At 44.6% G+C, this 26,712-nt stretch overlaps 1 protein-coding gene across 1 annotated transcript; it reads left to right on the top strand.

The window, feature by feature from the left end:
• UFM1 (ubiquitin fold modifier 1) lies at nucleotides 1–26,712 on the top strand. Its single transcript, XM_032764444.2, has 6 exons — nucleotides 1–174; nucleotides 254–310; nucleotides 6,721–6,778; nucleotides 16,818–16,857; nucleotides 17,291–17,323; nucleotides 25,452–26,712. Coding segments are annotated over exons 1-6 (258 nt in total). The 5' UTR covers nucleotides 1–172; the 3' UTR covers nucleotides 25,520–26,712.

Here is a 26,712-nt window from a genome sequence, read left to right as displayed (position 1 = left end):
TGCCCCGCCACTGCCTGACAGGGCCCCGCCCTCCGTTGGCCGTTTGGTTCAGGCGGCGGCCGAACACCTCGGGCGGGGCGGAAGCGGCGGCGAAGGACCCCTCGGCCGGCCGGCGCAGCGGCGGTTGACGTGTGCCTGGGGGCGGTGGCGGTTCCTGGGCTCGGACCGGATCATGTGAGTGACACGAACCCCCTCCCCCACCCTCCCGCGACCCCCCCCGCCGGCTCTAACGCTCTGTCCTCTGCTTCCCCAGGTCGAAAGTCACCTTTAAAATCACGCTGACCTCGGACCCGCGCCTGCCGTACAAAGTGTAAGTGACCCCCCCGCCGCCTCGTGCGCATGCGCTGCCACGTCCATCCTCTCCTGCACCCACTGCTCGTCCTCACAGGGGCACCACTGCCTGCACGGGCACTGCTCCCCGCCCTGCTCACGGGCACCCCACACCCCCAGCCACCCCGCCCCTGGGCACTGTCCTGTAAACCAGCCTCCTCCTGCTACCAACCCCCCATTAATCCTCCAACTGCCCCACCCCCAGGCGCTGATCTCTGCATGCCCCCCCACTCTGCCCATTGGCACCCCACACCCTCTGTGCTCCTAGCCACCCTGCCCCTGAGCACTGTCCTCTCCACCAGGCTTCTCCTGCTACCAACCCCCCATTAATCCCCCAACTGCACCCTCAGGCACTGACCCCCTGTATGCCCCCCTGCCCATTGGCACCCCACACCCTCTATGCTCCCAGCCACCCCACCCCTGGGCACTGTCCTGTACACCAGTCTCCTCCTGCTACCAGCTTCCCATTAATCCCCCAACTGCCTCACCACCAGACTCTGATCTCTGCATGCCCCCCCTGCCCATAGGCACCGCCCCCACCCCATGCCCCCAGCCACCCCACTCTGGGTACTGTCCTCTCCACCAGCCTTCTCCTGCTACCAATCCCTCATTAATCCCCCAACTGCCTCACCCTCAGGCACTGATCCCTGTATGTCCCCCTGCCCTGCCCATTATCACCCCACACTCTCTGTGCTCCCAGCCACTCCGCCCTTGGGTACTGTCTTCTACACCAGTCTTCTCCTGCTACCAACTCCCAGGCCTGTCCATGGGCACCATCTCACCAGTAATCCCCCCCACTCCAAGACACTGATCTCTGCATGCCAGCCCCTCTACCCTGCCCATGGTCATTGTCCCCTGCCACCAACCTCCGTGCTACCAACCCCTATGCCTTGTGCATGGGAACCACCCCACATCAGCCCTACAATCACCCCGATGACGGGTACTGCCTCCCCCCACCAGTCCCTCCCATGCCAATGGCTACTGCTCCCTCACACCAGACCCCTTGCTATTGACCGTCCCCACTCGTGGGTTTTGCCCCTCATGCCCCCCAACTCCTGCTGCCCTGCCCTGCCCTGCCCTTGAGTGAAATGCCCCCTTTCACCACCCTGCCCAGAGACAATGATCTACCCCCACCCACTGATACTGTCTGTAACCCACCTTGAGCTGTGCCCAAACCCACCCATCTTGCCTACAGGCACTGCCTCTGAACCCATGAGCACTGTTCCCTCCCACAGACTTCTCTGGCCGTGTAGACACTGCCTCATGCCCATAATCACAGAGTTTAAGGCTAGAAGAGACCATCCGATCATGTAGTCTGATCTCTTGTATAGCATAGGTCACCAACACCACACACTAAACCAGGGGTCAGCAACCTATGGCACGCGTGCCAGTTTTTAACGGCACGCTGGGGCCTGCCGGGACCCCAGTGTGTCATTAAAAATCCTGCCGACGCGGCAAGCTGCAGGATCCGCGCCCCAGGGCTGGAGCGCTGGGCCAAGTGCAGCAAGCCGCCGGCCCCTCCCCCGTCTTCCCCATGAGCCATGCCACCACGTACTGCGCTCTGGGGACTGGGGCTGTGTGCTCCCGCAGGGCAGCATTTGGCTCCATGGAGAGGGAAAGACGCTGCCTGCTCATCCGGAGCCCTGCTGCCTCGCGCACCCTCAACCCGCCCCTCACAGCGCTGCGCGCTTGGCAGCAGGGCTCCAGATGAGTGGGGAACCTCATGGTAAGGGGTCCGGGTCCGGTGGGGGGGGGGAAGTTGGATAAGGGGTGGGGGCAGTCAGGGGAAAGAGAGCAGAGTGGGTTGGATGGGGGGTGGATCCTGGGGGAGTGGTTAGGGGCGGGGGTCTCTGGAGTGGGGCAGTCAGGGAGCGGGGGGGTTGGATAGGGCATGGGAGTCCCTGGGCTCTGTTAGGGGGTGGTAGGTGGATAGGGGTCATGGCAGTTGGGACAGGGAACAAGGAGGATCCTGGGGAGGCAGTTGGGGGGGGGGTGTCTCTGGAGTGGATGGTCAAGGGCACAAGGAGTGGGAGGTTGGAGTTCGGGGGGCTGTCAGGAGGTAGGGGAGTGGAGAGGGTTGCGGCAAGCAGGAGCGGGGGGGGGGTGTTGTATGGGTCCAGAGTTCTGGGGGCCCTGTCGGGGCGGGGACGCGGTTAGATAGGCATGGGAGTCCAGGGATTCTGTCTGGGGTCGGGGGTCGTGGATAAGGTTGGGGCAGTCCGGGACAGGTAGGGGGTAGGGTACTAGGGGGCAATCAGGGCAAGGGGCAGGGAGCTTAGATAGGGGGGTCCAGGAGGGTAGTCGGCAAGAGCAGGGGGGTTGGGGATTCTGGGGGGCAGTCACCAGCCCTCTGCCCTGAGGTCCTGACCCCCCCCACGCACACACCCAGCCCTCTGCCCTGAGCCTGCACCCCACACACCCCAGGCCCCTACCCTGAGCCTGTCCACCCAGCCCTCTGCTGCTCCTTCACCCCCCCCCCCCGGATGCCCAGCTCTGACTCTGGCACCCCATACATACCCAGCCCTTACTCTGACACTGCACCCCCCTCACATCTGCCTCAGCCCTCTGCCCTGACTCTTTGCACCTCTCACATCTCCAGCCCCCCCCCCCCATCCCATGCGCCCCGACATCCCCATCCCCACCCTGAGCAGCAAACGGGAAGCTCCTGTACTCACATTTCCACCTGCACCCCTCATATCAAATGGGAGCTGCCCAGGTCAGTGCCCCCACATCCCAACCCTGAGCCCCCCCCTCCATTCTAGCTCCTGGCCGACCCTTCACCCCCACTCTGTGTCTCGGTCTACTCCCACCTCAGTCCAGTGCAGAGAGAGGAAGAGAATGGCCAGAACCAGGAGAAGATAGGTCCCCATTGTGTGGAGCAGGCTGGGATCCACACTGCAGCGGGCTGAGCCGCTCTCAGTCTGGAGGTCCCGGCTGCTAGCCCCGCACAGCCTGCTGCCGTCTGTGGGTTCTGTCTGCCAGACCTTCCCAGCTAGGTCCGGCCACAGCCCCACTCAGCCCACTGCCGGCCTAGTATGAACAGAACCCAGACCAGCAGCGGGCTGAGCGGCCGCGGTGTAAGATCAGCATTTTAATTTAATTTTAAATGAAGCTTCTTAAACTTTTGAAAACCTTGTATTTTACAATACAATACTAGTTTGAGTATAATATATAGACTTGTAGAAGGAGCCTTCTAAAACATATTAAATGTATTACCGGCTGTGAAACATTAAATTAGAGGAATAAATAAAGACTCGGCACACCACTTCTGAAAGGCTGCTGACCCTGCACTAAACCCAATAACTTATAGATCAAGTATTGCGGCCCCATAGGAGACTTGACTTTATATCCACAGCAGAGAACAGGAGGACTGACTGCGCTGATGCCAAGGCCTGCAAAGGCAGAAATTGATGAGAGATACTCAGGTAATCTCGGAAGTGCCCATACCCCAGGCTGCACAGGAAGTGAAACCCCCTAGGGTGACTTACCTGGGTTGGGAAGAATTCCCCGCACCCCCCCGCCCCCACCCCCCCCCCGCCCCCCCCCCCCCCCCCCCCCCCCCCCCCCCCCCCCCCCCCCCCCCCCGGAATATGGTAGTCAGTTTGACCCTGAGCATGTGAACAAGAACAGCAGGAGTGGGGTGAAAATCTGTGGCCTGCATTGTGCAGGAGGTCGGACTAGATGATCATGGTGGTCCCTTCTGACCTTAAAGTCTATGAGTCTAAACCAGCATAGCACATGAGAGTGAGTGCTCATGCCACTTCAGCTTCCTTCTCTTTCCATGTGGGTATTGTCTCATGCTTATAGCTTTCTTTTCATTCCACGTGGACACTGCTCCACATCTGCTGCTTCATCTGTGGTTACTGCCCCACACTGACTCTTCTTGTGAACACTGCTTACCTAGCATGGCAGGATGAAGGTGGCAGTATGAGATTAAGATTAGTTAATGTACTGTTCTATAGAAAAGTCTAAAATAAATGATGCAGTCCATTACTCCTAGTCCAGTACTCTGTACTAAAGATGGGGCAAATGCAGTGATTTACAGCAATTTATAGGAAGTCCGATTATAATCTGGAAATTTACAGCTTGTATTTGGGCAAAATTTGGTTACACAGGGGGAGATTGTTAAGCCTCTTCCACATAAACGATTCCCAAAGAGCCTCTTGGCATTGTGTACAATTCATTTTTTTAACATACATTTTTCTGTAATTTTGGTTTCAAGTGTAGCACGGATAGAAATGGTATTCTTGTGGAGCTTGTTTATTACATAGTTATTTTAATTGATGTTTTTGTGTAGTTTACTAAGGCCATGTTCACACCACACAGTTTTGTCGACATAAGGCAGCTTATGCCAAACTAACTACGGAGGTGTACACACTGCAGTGCTCCTGCCACTTTAACTTGCCTGCTATGCCTACATAATAAAACCACCTTGAGGAGAGACGTAACACTTAGATTAACACGGTGTCAGTGTAAACACTGTGTTGCTTACGTCACCATATATGGCCTCCAGGAGGCATCCCACAGTGTCCACCATGACCATTCTAGTCATTGTTTTGAACTCCACTTCCCTGCAGCCAGGTGCACAGGTGAACACTCCTTTCCTGTTAAAGCCCTGGGAAGTTTTGAACTTGCTCTTCCTGTTTGCTCCATGTGGAGAACTTGCATAGTAATTGCCCAGATTAGCATGCCAGCTCCATGCAGCAAACACACTCCTGCCTGGAGGCGGTGGATCTCCTGGCTCTGTGGGGAGAGGAGGCTGTGCAGGCACAGCTCCAATCCAGCTGCAGGAACTTGCTTGGGGAATGGCGAAGGGCTATGATAGAGGACACAGCAGTGCTAGAGCTGAGGCAGGCATAGCAAAAGACATGGGAGGCAAATAGTTGCCTCTGGTGCAGAGCTGCAGACCTGTTGCTTCTATAAGGAGGTGGCTGGAATCAGGGTGGTGGTGAATAGTGCTCCTCCTCCCCCATTGAGCTCCTCTTATAGCCTGGTGTTCATAACGTGCGGCGCAATAGTGAAGAGCAGTGCAGGTTCCATGCTTTCTGACACAGATGACTGGCTCACAGGTTACCAGGGCAGATGAACAGCACTGGAAATCTGGTAGGATGCCCATGGAATGATGGGTTTGTGAAGCCTGTATCATGTGATGCTGAACTTGCCACCAGGAGGCATTGCAAACTCTTCCCAAAACTGCCTGGGGCTAACAGCACAGTGAGATAGCTACCCTCGATGTACTGCTTTCTGCGTTGATGTAATGCTACTATGAATGTGCTCCACTGCCACATGGAGCATAGTGTAGTCATGCAACAGCAATTTAATTACCTCAGTGGTTGTACATTGACTTAACCTTGTAGTGTAGACATAGTCTAAGTAATAATAATTTATATATGGTCTAAAATGAGTGGTATTCCTTATAACTAGGTAAAGTTTAAAAATGTGCCGAATTAGGGTGTGGTTCAATGATACTTGTTTCTGATCTGGCTGAATTTAAATTTTTATTACTGTCACCTGGACAGTACTTTACAGATGCACAAAAGGGGAGCTCTTACCTTCTTCCACATCATGCTGATATGTTCTTTATAGATTGTATACTGCTTTATACTTCTGATCTATTTATCTAGGTATCATCACTGTGGTCTGGAATGACATACAGGGCTCATCATTAATCTGTATGATGTAGCGCTGAGGCCAGGTCTATACTATAAACTTACATGGGTATAACTACATCATTCAGGGATGTGAAAAATGTACACCTCTCAGCAATAATTATACCAACCTAAACCCCAGTATAGACAGCGTCCTTCTGTCAACATAGCTGCTGCTTCTTGAGGAGGTGGATTAATCAAGGCAACAGGAGAAGCTCTTACGTCAGTGTAGTAGCGTCTTCACTAAAGCCCTGAGTTAGTAACTATGGCCATATTGCTCATTGTGTTGGTACCACAATGTGGTTTTTGAGGTCTTATCATTAAATCAGTGGTACTACTCATGGTATTAAACACCATCCCCCATAGGAAGTGTTTGCAAGACCAGGCTGCTCGTAGGGGAAAGTTGAATATGTAATCTCACACACTCCAAATATGGAGACTAGATACTGGGAAGTCTTCCACAATTCCTATGTGGTAGACATATTGACATCACTTCTTCTGGAATGCCTATAATAATGTATTTAAAAATAAAAAGTTCAGTTATATTTTTTTGCAATGTCCCAGTCTTCTTTCAGTGTTTTGGGTCCTGATCTAGCAGAGCATGTAAGTACATGCTTAACTTAAACTGCAGGAGCACTCCCATTGATTTCAGTGAAATTATAATCAATAACTTTAGGACCATGGAATTGGTCTCTAATTTGGTCTAGAAATCATGTTTTCTATTAACTTTTCTTTGTTTCAGGTTGAGCGTGCCTGAAAATACACCTTTCACAGCTGTCTTGAAGTTTGCTGCAGAAGAAGTAAGTTTTGAATTGTGACAATGTTTACATCATTAACCAAAGAGTTAAATTACAAGACTTATGTGCATTTTTGTGTGAACTTATAGATGGCTGGGGCAAGAATGAGTCATGTTGGAAGTTTGCTTTTATTGAAAAAGCTAATTGGAATTTCATCAAGGCAGTTACATATTTATTCTTTCTTAAAGTAATAAAAAAAATCTGATCCATACTTATAACATGGGTATAAAATGTGTGTGTATGATTCACAAATATATAGAGATAGAAAATAGGAAGTAAACATTAAGTTAATGAAAGAGAGTAACCTGGAAAGCAGTAATGCTGAAATTCTGGTAGTGATTGTGGACAACGAAATGTTGTTGGCTTTTTTGCTAGAACACATTTAACTTGTTTTGGGCTGCATATGAGGAAGTGCTGCATCACAGTTCAGTGGGGAAATGGTGTATCTCTACTTGGCTTTGGTGGATCTACACCGGAAAGTTATGATATTTTGAACATTCCCTTGCTCAAGGGAAAGTGATCGTTTGGAGGGATTTCAAATAAAATAAAAATGACAAAGGGGCTGGAGGGATAAATGTGAAGAAAGAGCAAGAGAAATGTATATAAATTGCTAAGTGATGATTAAGGTGAAGGCATAGCTTATAAATATTTGAAGGGTATAAATTACAAGGAGTAGTGAAGAAGGATGGTTCAGAGTTTAAGGTGTCAGGTTGAGATTTGGGAGACTTCCTGTGTGATTTTTGAGCAAGTTACTGATGGCTTGCCATGATAGGAAAATTTATACCAGTATAAAGTAAGATGTGAATTTAGGCTGTGTCTACACTGCCACTTTCAGTGCTAAAACTTTAGTCATTCAGGGGCGTGAAAAAAACACTCCCCTTAGCGACAAAAGTTTTAGGGCTGAAAAGTGCCAGTATGGACAACGCTTTATCGCTGGGAGCTGCACTTTCAGCAATAAAGCTACCACCCCTTATTAGGGGTGATTATTTTTTTATTGCAGGGAGAGTTCTCCCCCTTCGACTAATATACCCTTAAACTAATATAGTTATACCAGTATAACTCCCTGTGTGGACACTCTTATTAAGAAATAAGAGTGTCCACACAGGGAGTTACACTGGTATAACTGGTGTGTGTGTGTGTGTGTGTGTGTGTGTATATATAAAAAAAATTCCCCTCTCGCCCCTACGGGTGGTATGTGTCTTCCTCAACCTCGGGTCCTCTACCAGAGGACTGGGAGTTTGAGGGTTCTGTGCAGTATCTTAGCTGTTCCTAGCACTGCACTCTTCTGGACAGAGAGCTCTGATGTTGTTCCTGGGATCTGTTGGAGCCACTCACCCAGCTTAGGAGTCACAGCCCCGAGGGCTCCTACCACCACTGGGACCACTTTGGCCTTCACTTTCCACATCCTCTCTAGTTCCTCTTTCAGGCCCTGGTACTTCTCCAGCTTCTCATATTCCTTCTTCCTGATGTTGCTGTCACTTGGCACTGCTATATCTATCACCACCGCTGTCTTCTGCTCCTTGTCTATTACCACGATGTCTGGTTGATTGGCCAGTACCTGCCTGTCCGTCTGGATCTGGAAGTCCCACAGAATCTTAGCCCTGCTATTCTCCACAACCTTCTGTGGAATCTCCCATCTGGTCTTGGGAGGGTCTAGCCCATACGCTGTGCAGATGTTCCTGTACACAATGCCAGCCACTTGGTTGTGCCGTTCAGTGTATGCTGTTCCTGCCTGCATCTTACATCCTGCCACTATGTGTTGGACTGTCTCTGAGGCCTCTCTGCACAGTCTGCACCTTGGGTCCTCTCTAGTGTGGTAGACCCCTGCTTCAATGGATCTGGTGCTCAGTGCCTGTTCCTGTGCTGCTATGATCAGTGCCTCGGTGCTGTCTTTTAGTCCAGCCCTTTCCAGCCACTGGTAGGATTTCCCAATGTCAGCCACCTCTATATATAGAAAAACTGGTATAACTATATAACTACAAGAAGTTATACTGGTATAATTGGGTCAGTTTAACTATACTGTTATAATTGTATCAGTATAACTGGTAAAACAGTCCTGTGTAGTCAAACCCTTATTCTCTCTCTGTGAAATGGCTAAAAATAACAGTATGGCTGCAGTGGCTCAGGCTAGCTGCTTAAGTACAATCACACATTACTCCTTGGAAAATGTACTAGAAGAAGTAATAGTGTGTTGGCAGAGGGAATGGACTTGATGACATAGGATGTTCCATATTAGAAAGGGTTCGCCAGTATAGCTGTTCAGGCAGATCCTCTTACCGGAGATGCAGTTTGACCAGCAAAGAGTGCTTTTGCCAGTATAGCTTATACCAATTCCCCAAACAAAATAAGTTATGCTGGCAAAATGACTGTTTTGATGGTATAACTGCATCCAAAAAGTGTAGACCAGACTTTTATAGGCCTTTTCCATTTCTAAGGCTTTCGTGTACACTAGCAGCCTGTGCTTGAAAAACAGCCATGTTAGGAAGGGTTAGTTATTAAAATGGTCCCATTAAACAAGATGCAGTTTCAACTAGTGTGTATTTATGTACTTTGGATCATGCCTTTTGAAATCAATGGGAGTCTTTCTGTTGACATCAGTGGGCTTTGAATCATCCCCTTTGTGTAGGTTTACAACCTGGAGGGATAATTACAGCTGTTTGCAGGAGGCTTAGTGGGAAAATGAAGAACAATTGTTGTAGTGGGCTCTTGTATCCTACATACAATTAGTGTTCAGTTATATAAATCCACTCAGCGCGCGCGCACACAAAAAAACCATTTTATTTTTAAAAGATAGGTTTTGATACTTCTTTAGGTTTTTTTGGAAGCCACCTATAATACAATGTGACAAGATTTTGCTCTTTCACACCCTGGTACAAGGATCTATTATGGGGAGGAGGAAATAGTAAAATGGTTGCTTTTCAGAATACTGCATTGTCTTTGGTTGTTATTATTTATTGGTACTACAGTAGGGCCAACTAGCTCTAGTCATGAACCCAAGACCCCAGTGTGCTAAGTGCTATACAGACATAGAATAAAAAGACTTTGCTTCCTTGCTTATTAGCTACATTCTTTGGGGAAGGGGAGAGGTGTAATTTAATTTTTAATTCAGAGCACAGGTACTGCATGTATTTGGCATTGAAAAGAACAAGACCTGGTTTCTGGCTTTATAAATGGCTATATATACTCCATGAACCCCTATTGGAATGCTAACTCAGTCATTTGAATAGATGAATCATTCATTTACTGTGGAGGGAATTTTTAAAGATAACATACAGAATATCTTGTAGCCCCTCAGAATAAACATTCTAGTGCTCTTTTAGAATTTAAAAAAAGCATTGTTTACGTGTTTCTAGCGGTAGAGAAGTAAATAACTTTTACTTGGGCATGCTATCTGAAATATCTAGATATTTTGTTCAGTTTATTAAGATGTTATCAATTATTAAATATAGCATGAATAGGTTGCATATGAGTAATGTTTTTAATACTATACCTTTTAAGATTATTACCCCTTTTGACTGAGCTGTTAGCCGAATTTGGGATGTTGCAGGTAGGAGGAGAAATTGATGACAAAGACAGGTATTTTCTTTGATCCAATCTTGTTTGTTTACAAAAAGTATACATAAAATCCTGTTTTCCTGAATACAATAGGAATCAAACAGCAGGAGACAGTATCTTTGCTTGCACTTCCATACCTGCCTTGCCACCAGCACTCTGAGCCTAGATAGTTTTCTTTCTTAGCTTTCTATCAGGGGCACATTACCAGCACTTCTGTTACTTTTGGCTTGCTTGCTGCTTCGGTCTCTCTGTCCTACGTCTCTTGCTTTCACTCTCTCTCTCGGTCTCTCTCTCACACACACTCTCTCTCTCTCTCTCTCTCTCTCAAACAATGCCCAGCTGAGCCCCGGTCCACATAGTTCATGTTCCTGAGTAGCTTGGATGTGCCTTTGTTTTAACTGGAGACATAGGCCTGTGTTTAGGGTGGAGTCAGCTTCATTGTTTCAGCCACCTGATTACAATATTGTCTTTGTATTTATCCTGAATATACAGCAGATGATTATGCCTGACCCATAACAACAACATTTTACTCAGCCCATAGCAATATGATTTTTTTTTGGTATGACTCTGTGAAGCAAATATTGAAGCCATGATTTAACCATTCTTTTTATACCTAAGCATTATTTTGCCACAAATATTGCAAAGAATACAAATTTGGACATTTCTACAATAAACTTAGTGTTTGCTTGCAAAAAGCATGTTTCTGTAATATCAGATATTACATCGGTTTGAAATATAGGCATTCCCGCAAAAAGGTCTTGATCTGGCTCCTTCTTCTTTTAACGGAGCAGGATCAATCCCCAAATCCGTATTACGGACACACAAACTCTGTTAAAAACAAGTTACAAAGTCAAGCACTCAAAAGTTAGAAACTGCTTGTGCAACCTAAATTTAGCTGCCTCCCCCTCCCCCAGTTATGATAGTTTTTCATTACATGATCACATACTATTTTTTCCACTGGATCACTCCCTCATTCAATGCACATCTTTTGTTCTGGAGATAAATTAGGGCAGTGTAGTAAAGGAGGCTGTTGTCTGTAGGATTCTTTCCTCATTTGTTGCAGAAGTTGAAAAGTAATGAATAACGCAGGGAACTGGAAGAAGAGAAAGGATGGTTTCACGGTTAAGGCAGCTGGATTCTATCCCTGCTTCTGCGACAGAGTTCTTGTGTGATGCTACCATGCAAGTCACTGACACCAGACCTTTCAGAGGTGGTCACTAATTATGTGTTCCTCGTTTTCTGCATTTGAGATCTTGGGCCTGTTTTACAAAAATGCTGATTGCTCACAACTACACTTGAAGTCCGGGAGAGCTGTACTTGAATATATAAAGTGATATGAAAAGTTCGGTACTTTCAAAAATCAAATCCTAGGCATCTCAGTTTGGGCACCCAAAATTGGTGGGTACTTCTTACCTTCCTGTCTCTGTGCCTCAGCTCCCCATCATAAAATGGAGATAATTCCACTCTGTCACCTCACAGGGGTGTTTGTGAAGATAAATTAATTTTGTGAAGCACTCGTATATGCGAGCGGTGAGGGCCATAGAAAAATTCGTGCAGATATCTTCAGAGCAGGGTTTGAATATTGTGGGTTTAATGAGGTCTGTGGCCATACCTTCCATTAAAAAAGATTAATACAAAGTATTGTATAGCTGTCCATCCAGTGCACTGAATGAGACAGGGATGGATGGTAAAAAGAGCATGTGATCATGTAATTAAAGGCTGTGTAGTAATGCATATGCATAAGGGGGCTCAATTAAGGTTACACTGGAAACTTTAAATGAGGCATTTCCTAACTGTTAAGTTCATGACTTTGCAATCTGAATGGTTTTTTAGTATTGTTTTTGTGGGTGTGTGTAATTTCCTATCTTTTTAAACAAGCAAACTGAGCAAACATAAATTCCATCATATGGATACTCAATGATTTATCAACCAGATTGAATCCTATAGATCCACCATGCAAATCTCTGCCACCTGAGCTAACAAAGTAACTGATAGTAGTAGTAAGTTGTCATCCTCTGTGTGGGCCAGCAGTAAATGGGGATGAGACAATTTGCCAGTAGGTTTCACACACACTTTCAGACAGCAGAAGACTGTTGGGATAGGAACCTTGGGTTCCATTTCAAGCTCTGGAGAGGAGTGAGCTCTAGTGGGAACAGACTCTTCTTGTTTCCCCAGCGTGACCCCTTATGCCCCTCCCCCTCCAACCTGTCCCAGTGTCTCTTCTCTTGCTTGTCCAGTCCATCTGTACTCCTCAGGCTTCTCATTCAAGTCCCAGCTTCCTTTTCCAGCTGGTTCTAATCTACCCCTCTGGTCTTGCTGTCACAGTTCCAAATTTCCCCTCCCAACATCCAGTCTCATTCTCCTTGTCCAGTCAGTCCCATTCCAGCCCCAACCTCCCCATCTAATCTGTCTGTCTCCTCTCTCCTTCCACTGGCTCTCAGTTCTAGTCTCCCTCCCTGCATTCATCATCCAATCCCAGTCTCCCACTTTCTCACTTTTCCCAGTATCCCCCACTGTCTTATGCCAAGCTCTTTGCCCAGAAAATGCAAGTTCTTTCCTCACAACCCATATCTTTCTCAGATCTGTCTCCCCTTCCCCCAGCACACACACTCTGGTTCCTAGATCCAGCCTCCTTGTTCAGCCTCCCTCCTCCCCCCACTTCCTCATCTCATGTTATCTCAGTGTCTTCCCACCACAGTTCCCAGTCATAGTCTCTTTGTTCAACCAGTTCCAAACTGCCCTTCCTTCCTACCCAACCAATTAAAGCCTTCCCTTTCCCTGCCCCCCATAGCTTCCATTTCAAGCTTCCTCTCCCTTTCATCCCCAGTCACCTCCCGCCCACCCTGCACTTGCTCAGACAATTCTGGTTTTCTCTGCCCCCTTCAGCCACAGTCTTGCCAGACTACTTGTCCGAATCTCCTCTTTTCTCTCCCCAAGTCCGCCTTGTGTCTGCTCTGCTTTCGAATTTAGCAGTTTCCACCTTCTTAATGGCTGAGTTCCAACAGAGGTGTCGCTGAGAACACAGGACAGGCTGGCTTCTTGCTCTCAGTTCCAGTGCCAAACTACACTGCAACTCTAGCCATTACCGGGAAAGTCCAGTTTCTCCTCTGTAGCCTTGGGCTGGAAGGAAGCATGTTCAGCTTCTCCTCTGTAGCCTTGGGCTGGAAGGAAGCATGTTCAGTCATTCACTAGAGATGGTGCATATACAGACCAGTCATAGAGAAGATGTGAGAAGATGGATGCTCAGTTGCTCTTTGGGGACAGCCAACAGTATCCTTTCCGTTACATACAGTTGGTGCATGAATTCAGGGGCTCCTTGGAACAGTAGCAAATAATGAGTAACATTGGGAGCCCTATAAGCACTGACTACTGCTGCTTTCCCCTTTCATCCCAGATGTCATAGACTTAGGCCATCTCTACACTACCTCTTATGTCGGCAAAACTTACGTCACTCAGGGGTGTGAAAAAAACACCTCCCTGGGCAACATAAGTTTTGCAGCATAAGTGGTAGTGTGCACAGCACTATGTTGGTGGAGAGAGCTTCTCCCACCAACATAGCTACTGTTGCTCATTGAGATGGTTTTATTATGTTGACAGGAGAACCACAGAATCATAGAACCATAGGGTTAGATGGGGCCACAAGGGTCATGTAGTCCTGCATCTTGGCAAACGGTTAGATTTGTTGTGTCTAAACCATCCAAGAATGATGATTATCCAGCCTACTTTTGAAAACATCCAGTGAAGGAGCTTCCATGACCTCCCTAAGCAATCTGTTCCATTGTCCTATTGTTCTTACAGTTTGGATGTTTTTCTTGAGACTTAATCTAAATCTGCTCTGCTGTAGCTTGAACTCATTGCCTCTTGTCCTGCCCTCTGTGGCAAGAGAGAACAACTTTTATTATGGCAGCCTTTCAACTATTTGAAGACTGCTGTCATGTCCCCCTCTTAATCTCCTCTTTTCCAAAATAAACATACCCAGTTCCTTCAGCCTTTGCTCATATGGCTTGCATTCCATCCTTTTGATCATCTTTATCGCTTGCCTCTGGATCCTTTCCAGTTTCTCCATATCTTTTCTGTACATAGGTGAACAAAATTGGACACAGTGCTCCAGCTGAGGCCTAACCAATGCCGAGTAGAGCAGTACAGTCACTTCCCATGACTTGCATGCAATGCCTGTGTTAATGCAACCTAAAATTGCATTTACTTTTTTTGCAACAGCATCACATTATTGGCTCATGTTGTGGTTGTGATCCACCACAACTTCCAGATCCTTCACAGCAGTGCTGCTACCAAACCGATTATCCCCTACTCTGTATTTGTGCATTTGATTTTTCTTCTCTAATTGTAGCACCTTGCATTTGTCTTTGTTGAATTTCATTTTGTTGTCTATAGCCCAGATCTCCCATTTATCAAAATCCCTTTGAATTTAAGCTCTATCCTCCAAAGTGTTTGCAGCCCCCCACAGCTTTGTGTCATCTGCCAATTTGAACAGGATGCTCTCTATTCCTACATCTAGGTCATTAATAAAGATGTTAAATAACTCTGGACCCAGAACAGATCCCTGTGGAATCCCTCCTGAGGCCTCTTTCCAATCTGACATCATTCCATTTATAGCTACTCTTTGTGGTTGTTTAACTAGTAATATATCCACTTAATGGCAGTTCCTCTGAGCCCACATTTCTCCAGCTTACTTATTAGACTGTCATGTGGGATCACGTCAAAAGCTTTGCTAAAGTCCAGGTATATTAATATCCACTGCGTTTCCCCTATCCACCAAACCAATTACCCTGTAAAAGAAGGAAATCAAGCTGGTTTGGCATGATTTGTTCTTAATATATCCATGCTTGCTGCTAGTGATTCCCCCTTCATCCTCCTGGTATTCACAAATTGAATGCTTTATACATTGCTCTAGTAGCTTCACAGGTATCGAGGTCAGGCTGACTGATCTACAGATCCCTGTCTCCTCTTTTTTCCCCTTTTTAAAGATGGGCACTATGTTATCCTTTCTCCAGTTTTCTGGAACCTCTCCTGTCATTGATGCATTTGCAAATATTATTGTCTGTTTACCTAAATTTTAAATGTTGACCAGAACTCAGATTAAAAAAAAGGAAAGGGGGCTTGAATCATCCTGTAACAGTAACCCTTTGTCCACACCTACTATTTTCTCCTAGACCTGATTTTAAGCATGATACTATCTGAGTCCAGAAACGGAGCATACTAGGTCAGATTTTTCAAAGATTTAACCTTGTGAGTAAATTTATGGACCTGTGTGTTTACAGGATCAGGATGTTAAATTGGAAGCTCTTTGAGGCAAGAACTATGATTTACTATATCTTTGTACAGCACCTAGCACAGTAGGGTCCAACTCTGGCTGGGACCCATGGACAGTACTGTCACACAAAAATAATATTGTAGTCCGTCAAAATTCATAACTATTTTCACTGTATTACCTTACTATAGCAAAATCAAGTAGCCTGAAGTGAGTGTTTCAATCCAAGAGACTTTTTAAAGACTTACTGAAAATACATTCCGAAGTGCAGAGTAGAGACTATTTTCTGTCTGGCCAGCTGTGACTTTTTTTGTTGTTGTTGTTTTAAGGAGTTAGTAGTTTATGAAACGGTTGTAAATTCCCCCACATAAATTGTCCCAGTAGCAGACCATCCCTGCCTAGCCCCCCAAGTCAAGCCAAGCAAGAACTCTGCACTGTGACTCTGCTCATTGTGATCTTAATAAATGTAACTAAATATGCACACAAGTGATTTTACAGTTGCTCATGCACTGAAAAACACCATAGCTCTCAACACCAGGACTGTGTATGTGTCAGATTTTAGACTTGAGCCATTTTTGCTATAGCCATATCTTAAAAAAAAAATAAAATCACCTTTATGCACAGACCAAGGCTTCAGTCCTGCAAATGCTTATGCACGCACTTAACTTTGTACCCATGAATGATACTCCAATAAATTCCATGAAATTGTTTATGCACATAAGTGTTTGGAAGTTTTATATGTCCATTTTTATTCCAGAAGGTTCTGGCATCTATATTTGGTCAGTTTAAATTAAAGCAAATTATAAAACAAAATTGCATATTTGTTCCAGAAATGTATGCAATTGAGTAGTTACTCATTTTCATCAACATTTTTGGTGCTGCTCCTTACAGTATTATCAGAATTTTTTTTTTGAACTCTTCAATTAGCATAATTTTGACATTATTTCCAGAGAATTTTTTTCAGATGATTAGATCAAATCAACTGTTTTAACACTGTGTACTTTGTTCCATATAACCTCTTAGTGAATAGTAAGCGTTGATTGTAAACAGTTATTTTGATAGTCCTGTAAAATCTGAAGAGGATTTTTTTCCCCATAGTTATTCTTCATACAGGTCTAAGCAGCTAAAATTACAACAGAGTTTAAATTTTCACTGTCATATTTTCCACTTTATTGTCTGTCTTTTAAAATTAATTTGTCATACTTTTGTTTCATTTAGTTCAAAGTTCCTGCAGCAACAAGTGCTATTATAACAAATGGTAAGAAAATAGTTCTTATAGTGTTGATTCAGTTAAGCTGTATTCCAGAAAAGTATAAGCAGGTTTTCTCTATAATCTAACCAGCATACAAACGGATGACCTTCAAAAGTAATACCTCACTGTTATTCATAATGCTGATGCATGGAGTTTTGCCATGAATATTTTATTGCTATTTGAGAGGTTTTATCCTACAGCATATCTTCTGGTTCGCTATGCTGAAATTTTTATCAGCTGTAAGTAATAAAGATGACTAGCGATATTTTTTAGCAATAGGAAATTAATAAAGACTGATATTTAATAATTATTGCAGTATATTGTTTAGATCCTTGAATATTTTGCATTCATTTTAATGTTGTAAGTTTACGCTACTAGATACTTCGATCTGTTTTTGTTTTAGCCCCCAAAATTAATGTATTTATTTTTTTAAACTTAGATGGAATAGGAATAAACCCTGCACAGACAGCGGGTAAGTAGTTATATTTGTGACGTCCAATTAAGAAAAAACTGAATTATTTTTTATTCAGTTATGATGCACCACAGTGAATGACTTATGTCCTCATCTAGTTTATCCAAGTTTTAGCAGCTTTTCAAGGGACCCAGAAGTACTAAACAATGGCTGAAAGCTGCATCCAAAGCCTCATGTCAAACATCATTAAGATCATATAGTTATTGCTCAATATTTTGTTTATTTAGATCTGTGAAACAACAGTAGGCGCCTAGCTAATAGTCCAGGACCCCCTCGTAAATACATAATATGATAAAGAAAAAGAAATAACAACCCCATAATATATAATACTAAATAACCATGCAAGGAAAAAAAAATCCTTAACTTCCCCTGTAGATCACCCAGCAATATTTACTACTTCTGCAGCCTTTCTAAAAAGATTTAGCAGTGTGCCCTGAAGGCCAACTGATTAAAACTACTTTGGACTGGGTGAAAGAAACATTCCAAAGGAAAGGGATCTCCCTGATTGCCCTGTCAGCAGTCCCCTCTCGCTCAGATCGAGGGGGACCCAGTTCAAGAACCTTTTCTAAGCTCAAATGTGGCAATGTGCCAGAGAGAGAGAGAGGTGGTCTCTCAAATAGGAAAGTTTGAAGTCATCTTAAAATCAACATCTTAAACTGCACCCAGAACTACACAGGCAGCCAGTGCAGATTTTGGAGCCCTGATTGAGTGTGCTCATGGAAAGACTGTTTACAAAGTAGGCTGCTGCAGTCTGCCCTAGCTTGCCTTCCAAATAAATTTAAAGTGTAACTTTAAGAGAACATTGCAGTAGTCTAGTCTCCAAGTGACAAAGGAACGAAATATGGTATCAAGGTCCATTTGGGAAAGAAATGGTCAGACCTTGTCGCCAGACACAAATGATAAAAGTGGTCTTAGTTAGTGCTGAACAGTGATCCTCCAATGATAATTAGGAATCTAACAAGACTTCTATGTTGCAAACATGAGCATCAGTTGGTGGACACACACCTTCAGTAGGTGGAATGTATGTGACTTTTGTCATATCTTCTGATTGCTTTCCCCAGCCTACCAATATCATCTTCTTTATCTGGCTTGAGCCTCAGCCAGATCTAACTCATCTGTGCCCCATTCTCCACCAAACATTGTGGAAGAGACACAACCACTCTGTTGGAATCTTAAGAGAGAGAAAAATGAAGTTGAGTGTTTTCAACACATTGGAGATATAGCAACTCTTTCTTTCCTACTAAGGCCCAGTCCCACAAAAGATTTAAGCACCTTGCTGAATCAGGGTCTAATCCACTAACATCCTCAAATACACACTGAATGAGAGGGAGGAGAGATTAATAAGACTGGGACTTCTCAGTTTGGAAAGGTGACAGCTAAGGCAGAATATGATAAAGGTCTATAAAGTCATGACTGTGTGGAGAAAGTAAATAAGGAAATGTTATTTACTCCTTACCACTCCAAACGAAATTAATAGGCAGCAGGTTTAAAACAAAAGGTAACATTTCTTCACACAACACACTGTCATCTAGTGGAACTCTTTGCCAGAGGATGTTGTGAAGGTCCAGACTATAACAGAGATTTAAAAAAAACAACTAGATCAATTCATGGAGGATAGGTCCATCAATGGCTATTAGCCGAGATGAGCAGGGATGCAACCCCATGCTCTGAGTGCCTCTAGCCTCTGTTTGCCAGAAGCTGGGAATGGGCAACATGATAGATCACTTGATTACCTGTTCTGTTCATTCCCTCTGGCATTGGCCACTGTCGAAAGACAGAATACTGAGCTAGATGGACCTTTGGTCTGACCCAGTATGGCCATTCTTATGAGAAGAAAATAGCATCTTACAGAATCTAAGGCAGATGATAAATCTAATAATGCAGTATGGATACTTGAACTTCATCCATCATCACTAGAAAGTCATCTCACAATGTTACAAGAGCAATAATGTAATTGATAAGAGTCAAATAAATCAGAGGCATCTAGCTACCAAGAGTTCTCACCACAATCTTCTCATGATTCTTCGCTGCAAAAGGAAGATTAGACACAGGGTGATTGGAAGCCAGATTGTCAGCATCAGGTGATGGTTTCTTAAATATGCACCGATGCTGCTAAGCAATGCTGGTGCATTGCCTTTTGAGAGTGTTGAAAGTCTTCACCAGCACTAGGCTCGGCACATTCACTCTTATTTAGTCCCCCAAGCTTCAGTTGTGATGGGTCATACGTTAACCTAGATGACCTATGACAAAGCTGGTTATCAATAGACATGGCATCATGTACTACGCCTGGGGGAATTCTATGCCACTGCACATGCACAGAATGTATTTCCCATGTAGATTTCTTTGCTTTCCCACAGAAAAATGACTTTCTGATGGGGAGGCAAAGGGAAGCCATAAGAGCGGTCATGCGACCCTCTCCAGCAGCATATTTCAGGTGCCAAGGGCAGCCGGCAGAGAGGTAAATCACTGTGGTGCAGGAGGCAGAACTGGGCAAGACCCGGCTTCCTCTATCCTGTGCCGGACTCAGCTACTAGTCCTGGCTGGGCTCGGGAGGACGGGACTTCCTCTTGCCTTGCACAGCATCTGGGGCTGAGTCTCCCTCAACTACAGGAAGCTCTGCAAACTCCCCCATCCTCCCACTTCCTGTACCCATCTCTCCTCAGCTGCAGAGGGAGGGATCCCTGTACAGGGAGCAGCTCCCTCATCCATCCAATCAGCATGCATCCAGACCTTCTCATACCCAGACCCTCCCGCCGATCCTCACTCCCCTGCACTCAGAACCCCCCCCGATGAGCCACTCCCCCTGCATCTGGACCACCCCAGTGAGACATCTGCACCCTGATCTCCATCCCACCAAGCCCCAGTCAGCTGCACCTGAATTCCCGCCACACTCCTCCAGCATCTGGGCCCCCCTCTGAGCCTCCTCTCACAGAGTTCTGTACCCCTGCATCCAGCCCCCTCCCCCCCCCCTTCGCTGAGCCCCAGTCACCTTTACCTGGACTCACCCTGCAGAATTCCGTTACCATTGCACTCAGAACCCCCCCAACAAGCCCCTGTACATCCAGATTCTTCCCACACTTGGATCCCTCACTAAGCCGCCCACACCCAGATTGCCCCACACAGAACCCTCAACCCATACCTGGAAGTCCTCACACTAAGCCCCTCCACGCTTGGATCCTGCGTTGCTGAGCCTGCCTGGTGCACCTGCACACAGGGGGTACATTTCTGGGGTAGGCCCAATCCTTGTGCTGTGTCAAGATTGGGTGCAGCCTCACCGTGGAGTCCAGAGTGTGTGTAGGGGGGGGAGGGGGGCTTCAGGGTGATCTCCCACCACTGTAAACCCTGTGGCCTGTACCCCCCAGTGCCATGCTCAGGCCTCCACATTTATTTGTCACAAAAAAACTTGCAGAATTTTAAAATATTGTGCACAGAATTTTTTAAATTTTTAGTGCAAGATTTTAAATGATTTGGCACAGAATGCCCTCAGGAGTAACCATGCAAGAACTAGTGTGTTTGATATTTTCATTTAAAATGCTTTTAGTGCTTTAAAATATCATTTGATAGAGCAATTGTTTCAGTCTACAAAAACCTCAGAACGTGAGGATTTATTGGAAAAATGTAATGTTTTCCCTGTGGATCTCAGGCATTCCATGAGAAGACACAGTCCTTCCATGCCATTCCCTTGTCTCCCAACCCCAACAATAGTAATGTTATACTGCCAAAATATAATCTCTCCTCCTCCCTTACATTAACTCTGTGCTACCTCCATTTTGGGAGGGGGAGGTAAAAGGTGCAGAGCAGGAGTTAAAGCGAATCAACCAGCATTAACTCCCATACGGATTTTGATTTGGAAGACTCTGGTTTGGGGGCAAGCATGCTGTACCTTTTTGAAGAAAACACTGTTGCATTAATGGTAGAGGCAGGGAGGGAGGGGCAGGAGTGAGTGGTGTGCCTGGGGGCAAATGTGGGCCTGTTTAAATAACATTTGTACAGCTTTTGTCGTGTGCATAGTGGCACAAGTACATTTCATCCAGATTAGCAGGTTTAGTCCTCAGGGTATCAGATTCATTGTTCAAGACCTAATGTGTTTTGTATATAATCAGCTTTATCTTCATGTTTCCTTTGTTGTGCCTTGGCTTTGTGAGTAGCATAAAATAATACAATAGCCATACAAAATCTTTTGGCTTTTTTGTGCTTCAGCAATATATACTCCTGGCAAACCTCTTAAAAGTATATGCTTGTGGCAGGACACTCCAAATGCGTGGATCTACCAGCCCTCGTTAGGCTAGACAAATAGAGTATTTTAAATCTCAGCCACTGTGCCTAAAGTGTCACTTAGTTTTAACTTCAAGGGAAAATGGTAAATTTTGCTTCGCTCTAGTGATAACTTGGACAAGTGTTAGAGATTTTGATCTGTCATAAAAGCAAGCATTTACCAGAGTGATGTTGAGGCTTCTGGGAAAGAACTTGTACAAAGCATATTTTCACACATAAGTATTAAGGAATATTTAGATATTTGTCACATGTAGGTAGATTTTGGGGGGTGGGGGGGAAATAGAATTGAAATTTCTACAGGAAATATTCCCTAAATATTAGATATTTTTACTTAAATCTGCTTTCTCTTCCTTAAAAGCCTGTCACTACCAGCAGTATAGGCTTGCGATCCATTTGAATGATGGTTAAGGTAATACAGAAGCTAGGTTTTGTTTGCTCAGTCATACTAGTACTTCTCAGTCTCAGGGCTTGTCTACACTGCCCCACGGGATCAATCTAAGAATAGCATTGCTGAAGTTGACATACTTAGATCTACTTACTGCAGTGTCTTCACTGCGGTAAGTTGACAGCTGGCACTCTCCCATCGACCCTACTTGCGCTCTCTTTCTGGTGGAGCACAGGAGTCGATGGGAGAGTGCTCAGTGATCGATTTATCGTGTCTATACTAGCTGCGATAAATCGACCCCCGCTGGATCAGTCGCTGCCCGGCAATCCGGCAGGTAGTGTAGACAAGCCCTCAGCATACTTGTGTTTTTTGTATGTTCATTGGATTGGAACAGCTAGCCAAGGATTGGACAGTGCTTCTGAAAAGGTGCACTTACTCTCACCTCTTGTTCTTCAGTGTACTCAGTCTTCCTTTCATTTCCTGTGTGTTCTCATCTGTTCACTACCACCACCCTTTATGTCCCTTTATCAGTTACTCCCCCTCCACTCTCATTTTACTTTCTCTCATCTCCGTTCCACCTCTAACCTTGTGATGGTGTTTTGTGTCATTCCCTGTGCAACCATTGTTCTCTCTTTTATTCTCCCTCCCTGCTTTGGTTTTCCTGATTCTTTGTTCCACCCTGTCCTGGTGTATGTGTGAGCGTTAAAGTGAAATGTACTCAATTCCTGATCTCTGAAGTATACTGTCTGTAGGTTCTCAAGATATTGGAAAGCGGTCTTCATTTTGCTGCCTGCACAATACAACTGAAAGAGAGAAGGCAAAGGACGGAATTAAGGAGAAGGAAAAGAGACAAGCAAAAATAGTATATAATTTTCTGTTTTCAGAGGCAGAGATGAGGAACCACTGACAGGGCTAGAAGATACATTTTTAGTATAATACATAAAAATAGATGAGTGAGTCTATTTTTTTGTCTTCAATGTCCTGTTCGGGAAAGAGATTAAGAAGTATTTTTGCAGCGATGTAAGGAGATGATTCTTATAAACCTTATAACCATTGTAATACGTATTTCTTAAGGATCCACTAGATTTCTTTCTTCCTTTCATTTACAGTTTGAGCTGGTCATAATTTTTTTTTAAATTTTGACTAAATTTTCACAATCCTTCCCCCCCCCCGCCCCCCTTCCAACCAAATATAGAACTGGTCAAAATATTCTGAAAAAGGACAACATTTCAATATTGCCCTCTTTGCCCCACCCTCTTTCCACCCCTCACCCCCACCCCAACATTTTTCATAGCTCTATTTACGAAATCAGGAAATCAAGATGACTTACCGCTTTTTAATTTTTGTTTTTAGATGTCTATTTTAATTGCCGTCTCTAACAGACAGTTTGGTTGACATTTGAGAGGTTAAACATCCAATCAAGAAAGCTTTATTCATTTGAAGCTTTATTCCCCGTTATGCAAATACCTGTGAACAGTACTAACGTATAACATATATTGACAATAGGATAGCAAATTTTGAAGGAAATCTGAGTTTAATGATGTTTGATTGATTTGAGGTTCGTAGAACACAGAATGGGTAACATATAAGTTAATTTGGGACTACGTTTTGACATTACAAACTCCCCAGTGTAAGAAACAGGTGTCTGAAGGAGTTGAAAATCTACTTTCCAGCCTCCTGGCTGCTCCAGATTAGCCTAAACTGTATCAAGTCTATACCTAGTGCTGTGGAATCTCCCTGATGTACAGCACCACCAAGGTTCATTTGGGTGTGGGAAAGACCAGAGCCAAGATTCCACCCATTCCACCCCCACCCCTTCTGTGTTCCTCTAGAAAAGAGTGGAAGTAGCAACTCTGCTGGACCTGCTTCTCCCTCCGTGTTGCTTCCCATGATGTGCGTAGCTGGTACAGAGTTTAAAGGCACCTTGTGCACCTATACTTCCACCAAGAGATGTGTGTCTGTATATAAATTCATAGTAAGATCACCTTAGGCTTGGAGAACTTTAAAAATCCATAAGAAGACTCAATACATTAGACACCTCTGAAAAAAGTTCTTGAGAAAACAAGCTAATTAGTGAGGAGCTGACTTTTCCTGCTTCATTGTTATTCAAGCAAGATAATATATTTATATTCAAAGACAAAAAATATGTTGAGATAGTTAAGGTTGGGAATATATATCAGTGATGGTTAGAGTTGCCAGTGTCCGGTTTTTGACTGGAACACTCGGTCGAAAAGGGACCCTGGCAGCACCAATCAGCACTGCTGACCAGGCCTTTAAAAATCCGATTGGCACAAGGCAGGCAGGCTCCCTACTTGGCTCCGCATAGCTCCCAGGAAGCAGTCGGCATGCCCTTCCAGCTCCTAGGCATAAGGGTGGCCATGGGGGCTCCGCATGCTGCCCCCACCTCAAGCACCGACTCCCAGTTCCCATTGGCCGGGAACTAGCCCTGAGCTCCCTCCTTGATCTTTCACCCGAAACCTCATTCTGCAACCCTGTGCCAGTCCTGAGTCCCCTCCTGCACCCAAACTCCCTCCCAGAGCCCACACCCCCTCCCATGCCCCAACCCCCTGCCACAGCTCAGAATTCCTTCCTGCACCCAAATTCGCTCTCGAAGTCCCTACCCCCTCTTGCACTCCAACCCCCAGCCTATAGCCCTCTTCCACACATCAACCCCCATGCCAGAGCCCACACCCCTACCTGGAGCCCTCACACACACCCCATACTCCAACTCCCTACCCCACCCAGGTGCCCCCTCCCGCAGCCTGAACCCCTCATTCCTGCCCCTACCCCGGAGCTCACATCCCCAGACAGAGTCCTCTCCATTCCCGCACCCCAATCCTCTGCCCCAGCCCAGTGAAAATGAGGGAGGGAGGGAGGGCGGGGAAGAGCGAGCAACGGAGGCGGGGGGAGGGAGAGGATGGAGTGAGCTGGGACGGGCAGAGCAAGGGTGTTTGGTTTTTAGCACTTCGTTTAATTTTTGTGATAGACAGCTAGACTATGCAACTTGATCCAGACTGTTAAAAACTCACTACAGTGCACAATATATGGGATGAACAAAACAGATATAGCAGGCTGTACACGATGCCGGGAGGCCTTGAAAGCATATTATATTTGCAATTCTTTGCTTTTTGTTCTTTCCTTGAATTTTTGTCGGTCATGTTTAAAATCATGGTGAAACTATTAATTTATATTGTTAACTAATGAGCTTTATACGTAACCTTGTGCCTGGCTTTTTTGTTGTAAATTGCAAAGTGTTCATTAGACTGTGCATATGTTACAAAGCATGCAGTCGGTTTCTCATGCATGAGAGAAATTCTGACTATGTAATTGAAAACTGAAACATGATGATGATATTGTTCCTAAGATCATACTTACACTTTTTGGGAACTGATTTCCTTGAAGAGCTCTTATTGATAACATGTACCTGTATTTAACTTATAGGTGACCAACTTTCTCTTTTTTGTTTAGGAAATGTTTTCCTAAAGCATGGTTCAGAACTACGGATTATTCCCAGAGATCGTGTTGGGAGCTGTTAGTATCTACTGAGTGGTTTTGGAATAAGTGAAATCATCATGCTAAAGAGTAAATGGTCATATTTATTTTGGAATTCTACAGTACAGCTAATGAATCAGCCTGTTTTAAAATTACCTACAATGACTACCTGGGATTTAAAAATTAATTAAAAACAGAGTTTTCGTTTTCTTTCCCTATTAGCATTTAGCAAATCATAAGCTGGCCTGGCCCTTCTTCTACTAATGGACAAATGGTCTGACGTAATGCTATATTATTGAAAGCAGGATGGACCTCTTTCTTTTTAGTAACAGAACCTCTTAGGAAATGTTATTGAAAACAAAAGGGAAAACCTTGACAGTAGAGAGATACAACTGTGACTGATAGATTAATAATAGAATCCTGTATTTAGACACTTATTTTATGAAAGGAGAAGCTGTATTTGATTTTTAGAAAAGGAGACCATTAGGAAAAAATTCTTTCCTACTGAAAGGTAAAAAACATTAGTCTAAACCCTGAATTATGTATAATATACAATGTCAAACTCAAAGAAACAATTTTCCTCACAGTTAAAATTTTCAGTCCAAATAGAAGGGGTATCTTGAAAACTTCAGATTCTTTTGTTACTGAAATATGCAGAGAACTTCTAAGAAATGTAAATACTTGGCTATAATCATAAGTTACTGGAAAAAAAATAATTAAAGATAAATGTACTTTTGTTAAATCTTCATTTGAGCTTCATTGGTCAAACTAGCTTTTACAAATTTTCACTGACACTGGATTTAACATTAACTAAAGTGCCCTCAGCTGAAAGGTGTTGTAAAATCACAAATCATGGGAATCCCATATGCTGTATGATAGGGATTTATCAGTTGAATACCACATTCCTTTATCAGCAAACATTTATTTGAGGAAAACGTCTTAGTTTGTGGCTACTCTGTGTTACTTGGGAAAAGGGGTGGAATCACTTGAATGTTTGTATGTTCAGAAATTAAGCATTTTGTTTATAAATTGTCTGAAGTTAAATTGTTACATCAACCATGGACCTACATTGGAGAAACCAGTATGTCTTGTTTTGACACACAATGATATATTGTAGTTTCAAACTAATATGCGTTTTGCCAAACAAATCATCATTGCATTTTATCTATCCTCATACATTTAATTTATTGAGGTTACAAAAAATTGAACAATAAACGATAATACTTTAGAAAAACAA

This window comes from Chelonoidis abingdonii, chromosome 1 (assembly GCF_003597395.2).
Source record: "Chelonoidis abingdonii isolate Lonesome George chromosome 1, CheloAbing_2.0, whole genome shotgun sequence".
NCBI classification, from domain to species: Eukaryota; Metazoa; Chordata; order Testudines; family Testudinidae; genus Chelonoidis; species Chelonoidis abingdonii.
This window is presented reverse-complemented; position numbering and strand designations above follow the sequence as displayed.

Coding starts and splice junctions, on each gene's coding strand:
- UFM1 (XM_032764444.2), top strand. Junction 16,858..17,290: donor AAGTGCTATTATAACAAATG/GTAAGAAAATAG, acceptor TTTTAAACTTAG/ATGGAATAGGAATAAACCCT. Junction 17,324..25,451: donor AAACCCTGCACAGACAGCGG/GTAAGTAGTTAT, acceptor TTTTTTGTTTAG/GAAATGTTTTCCTAAAGCAT.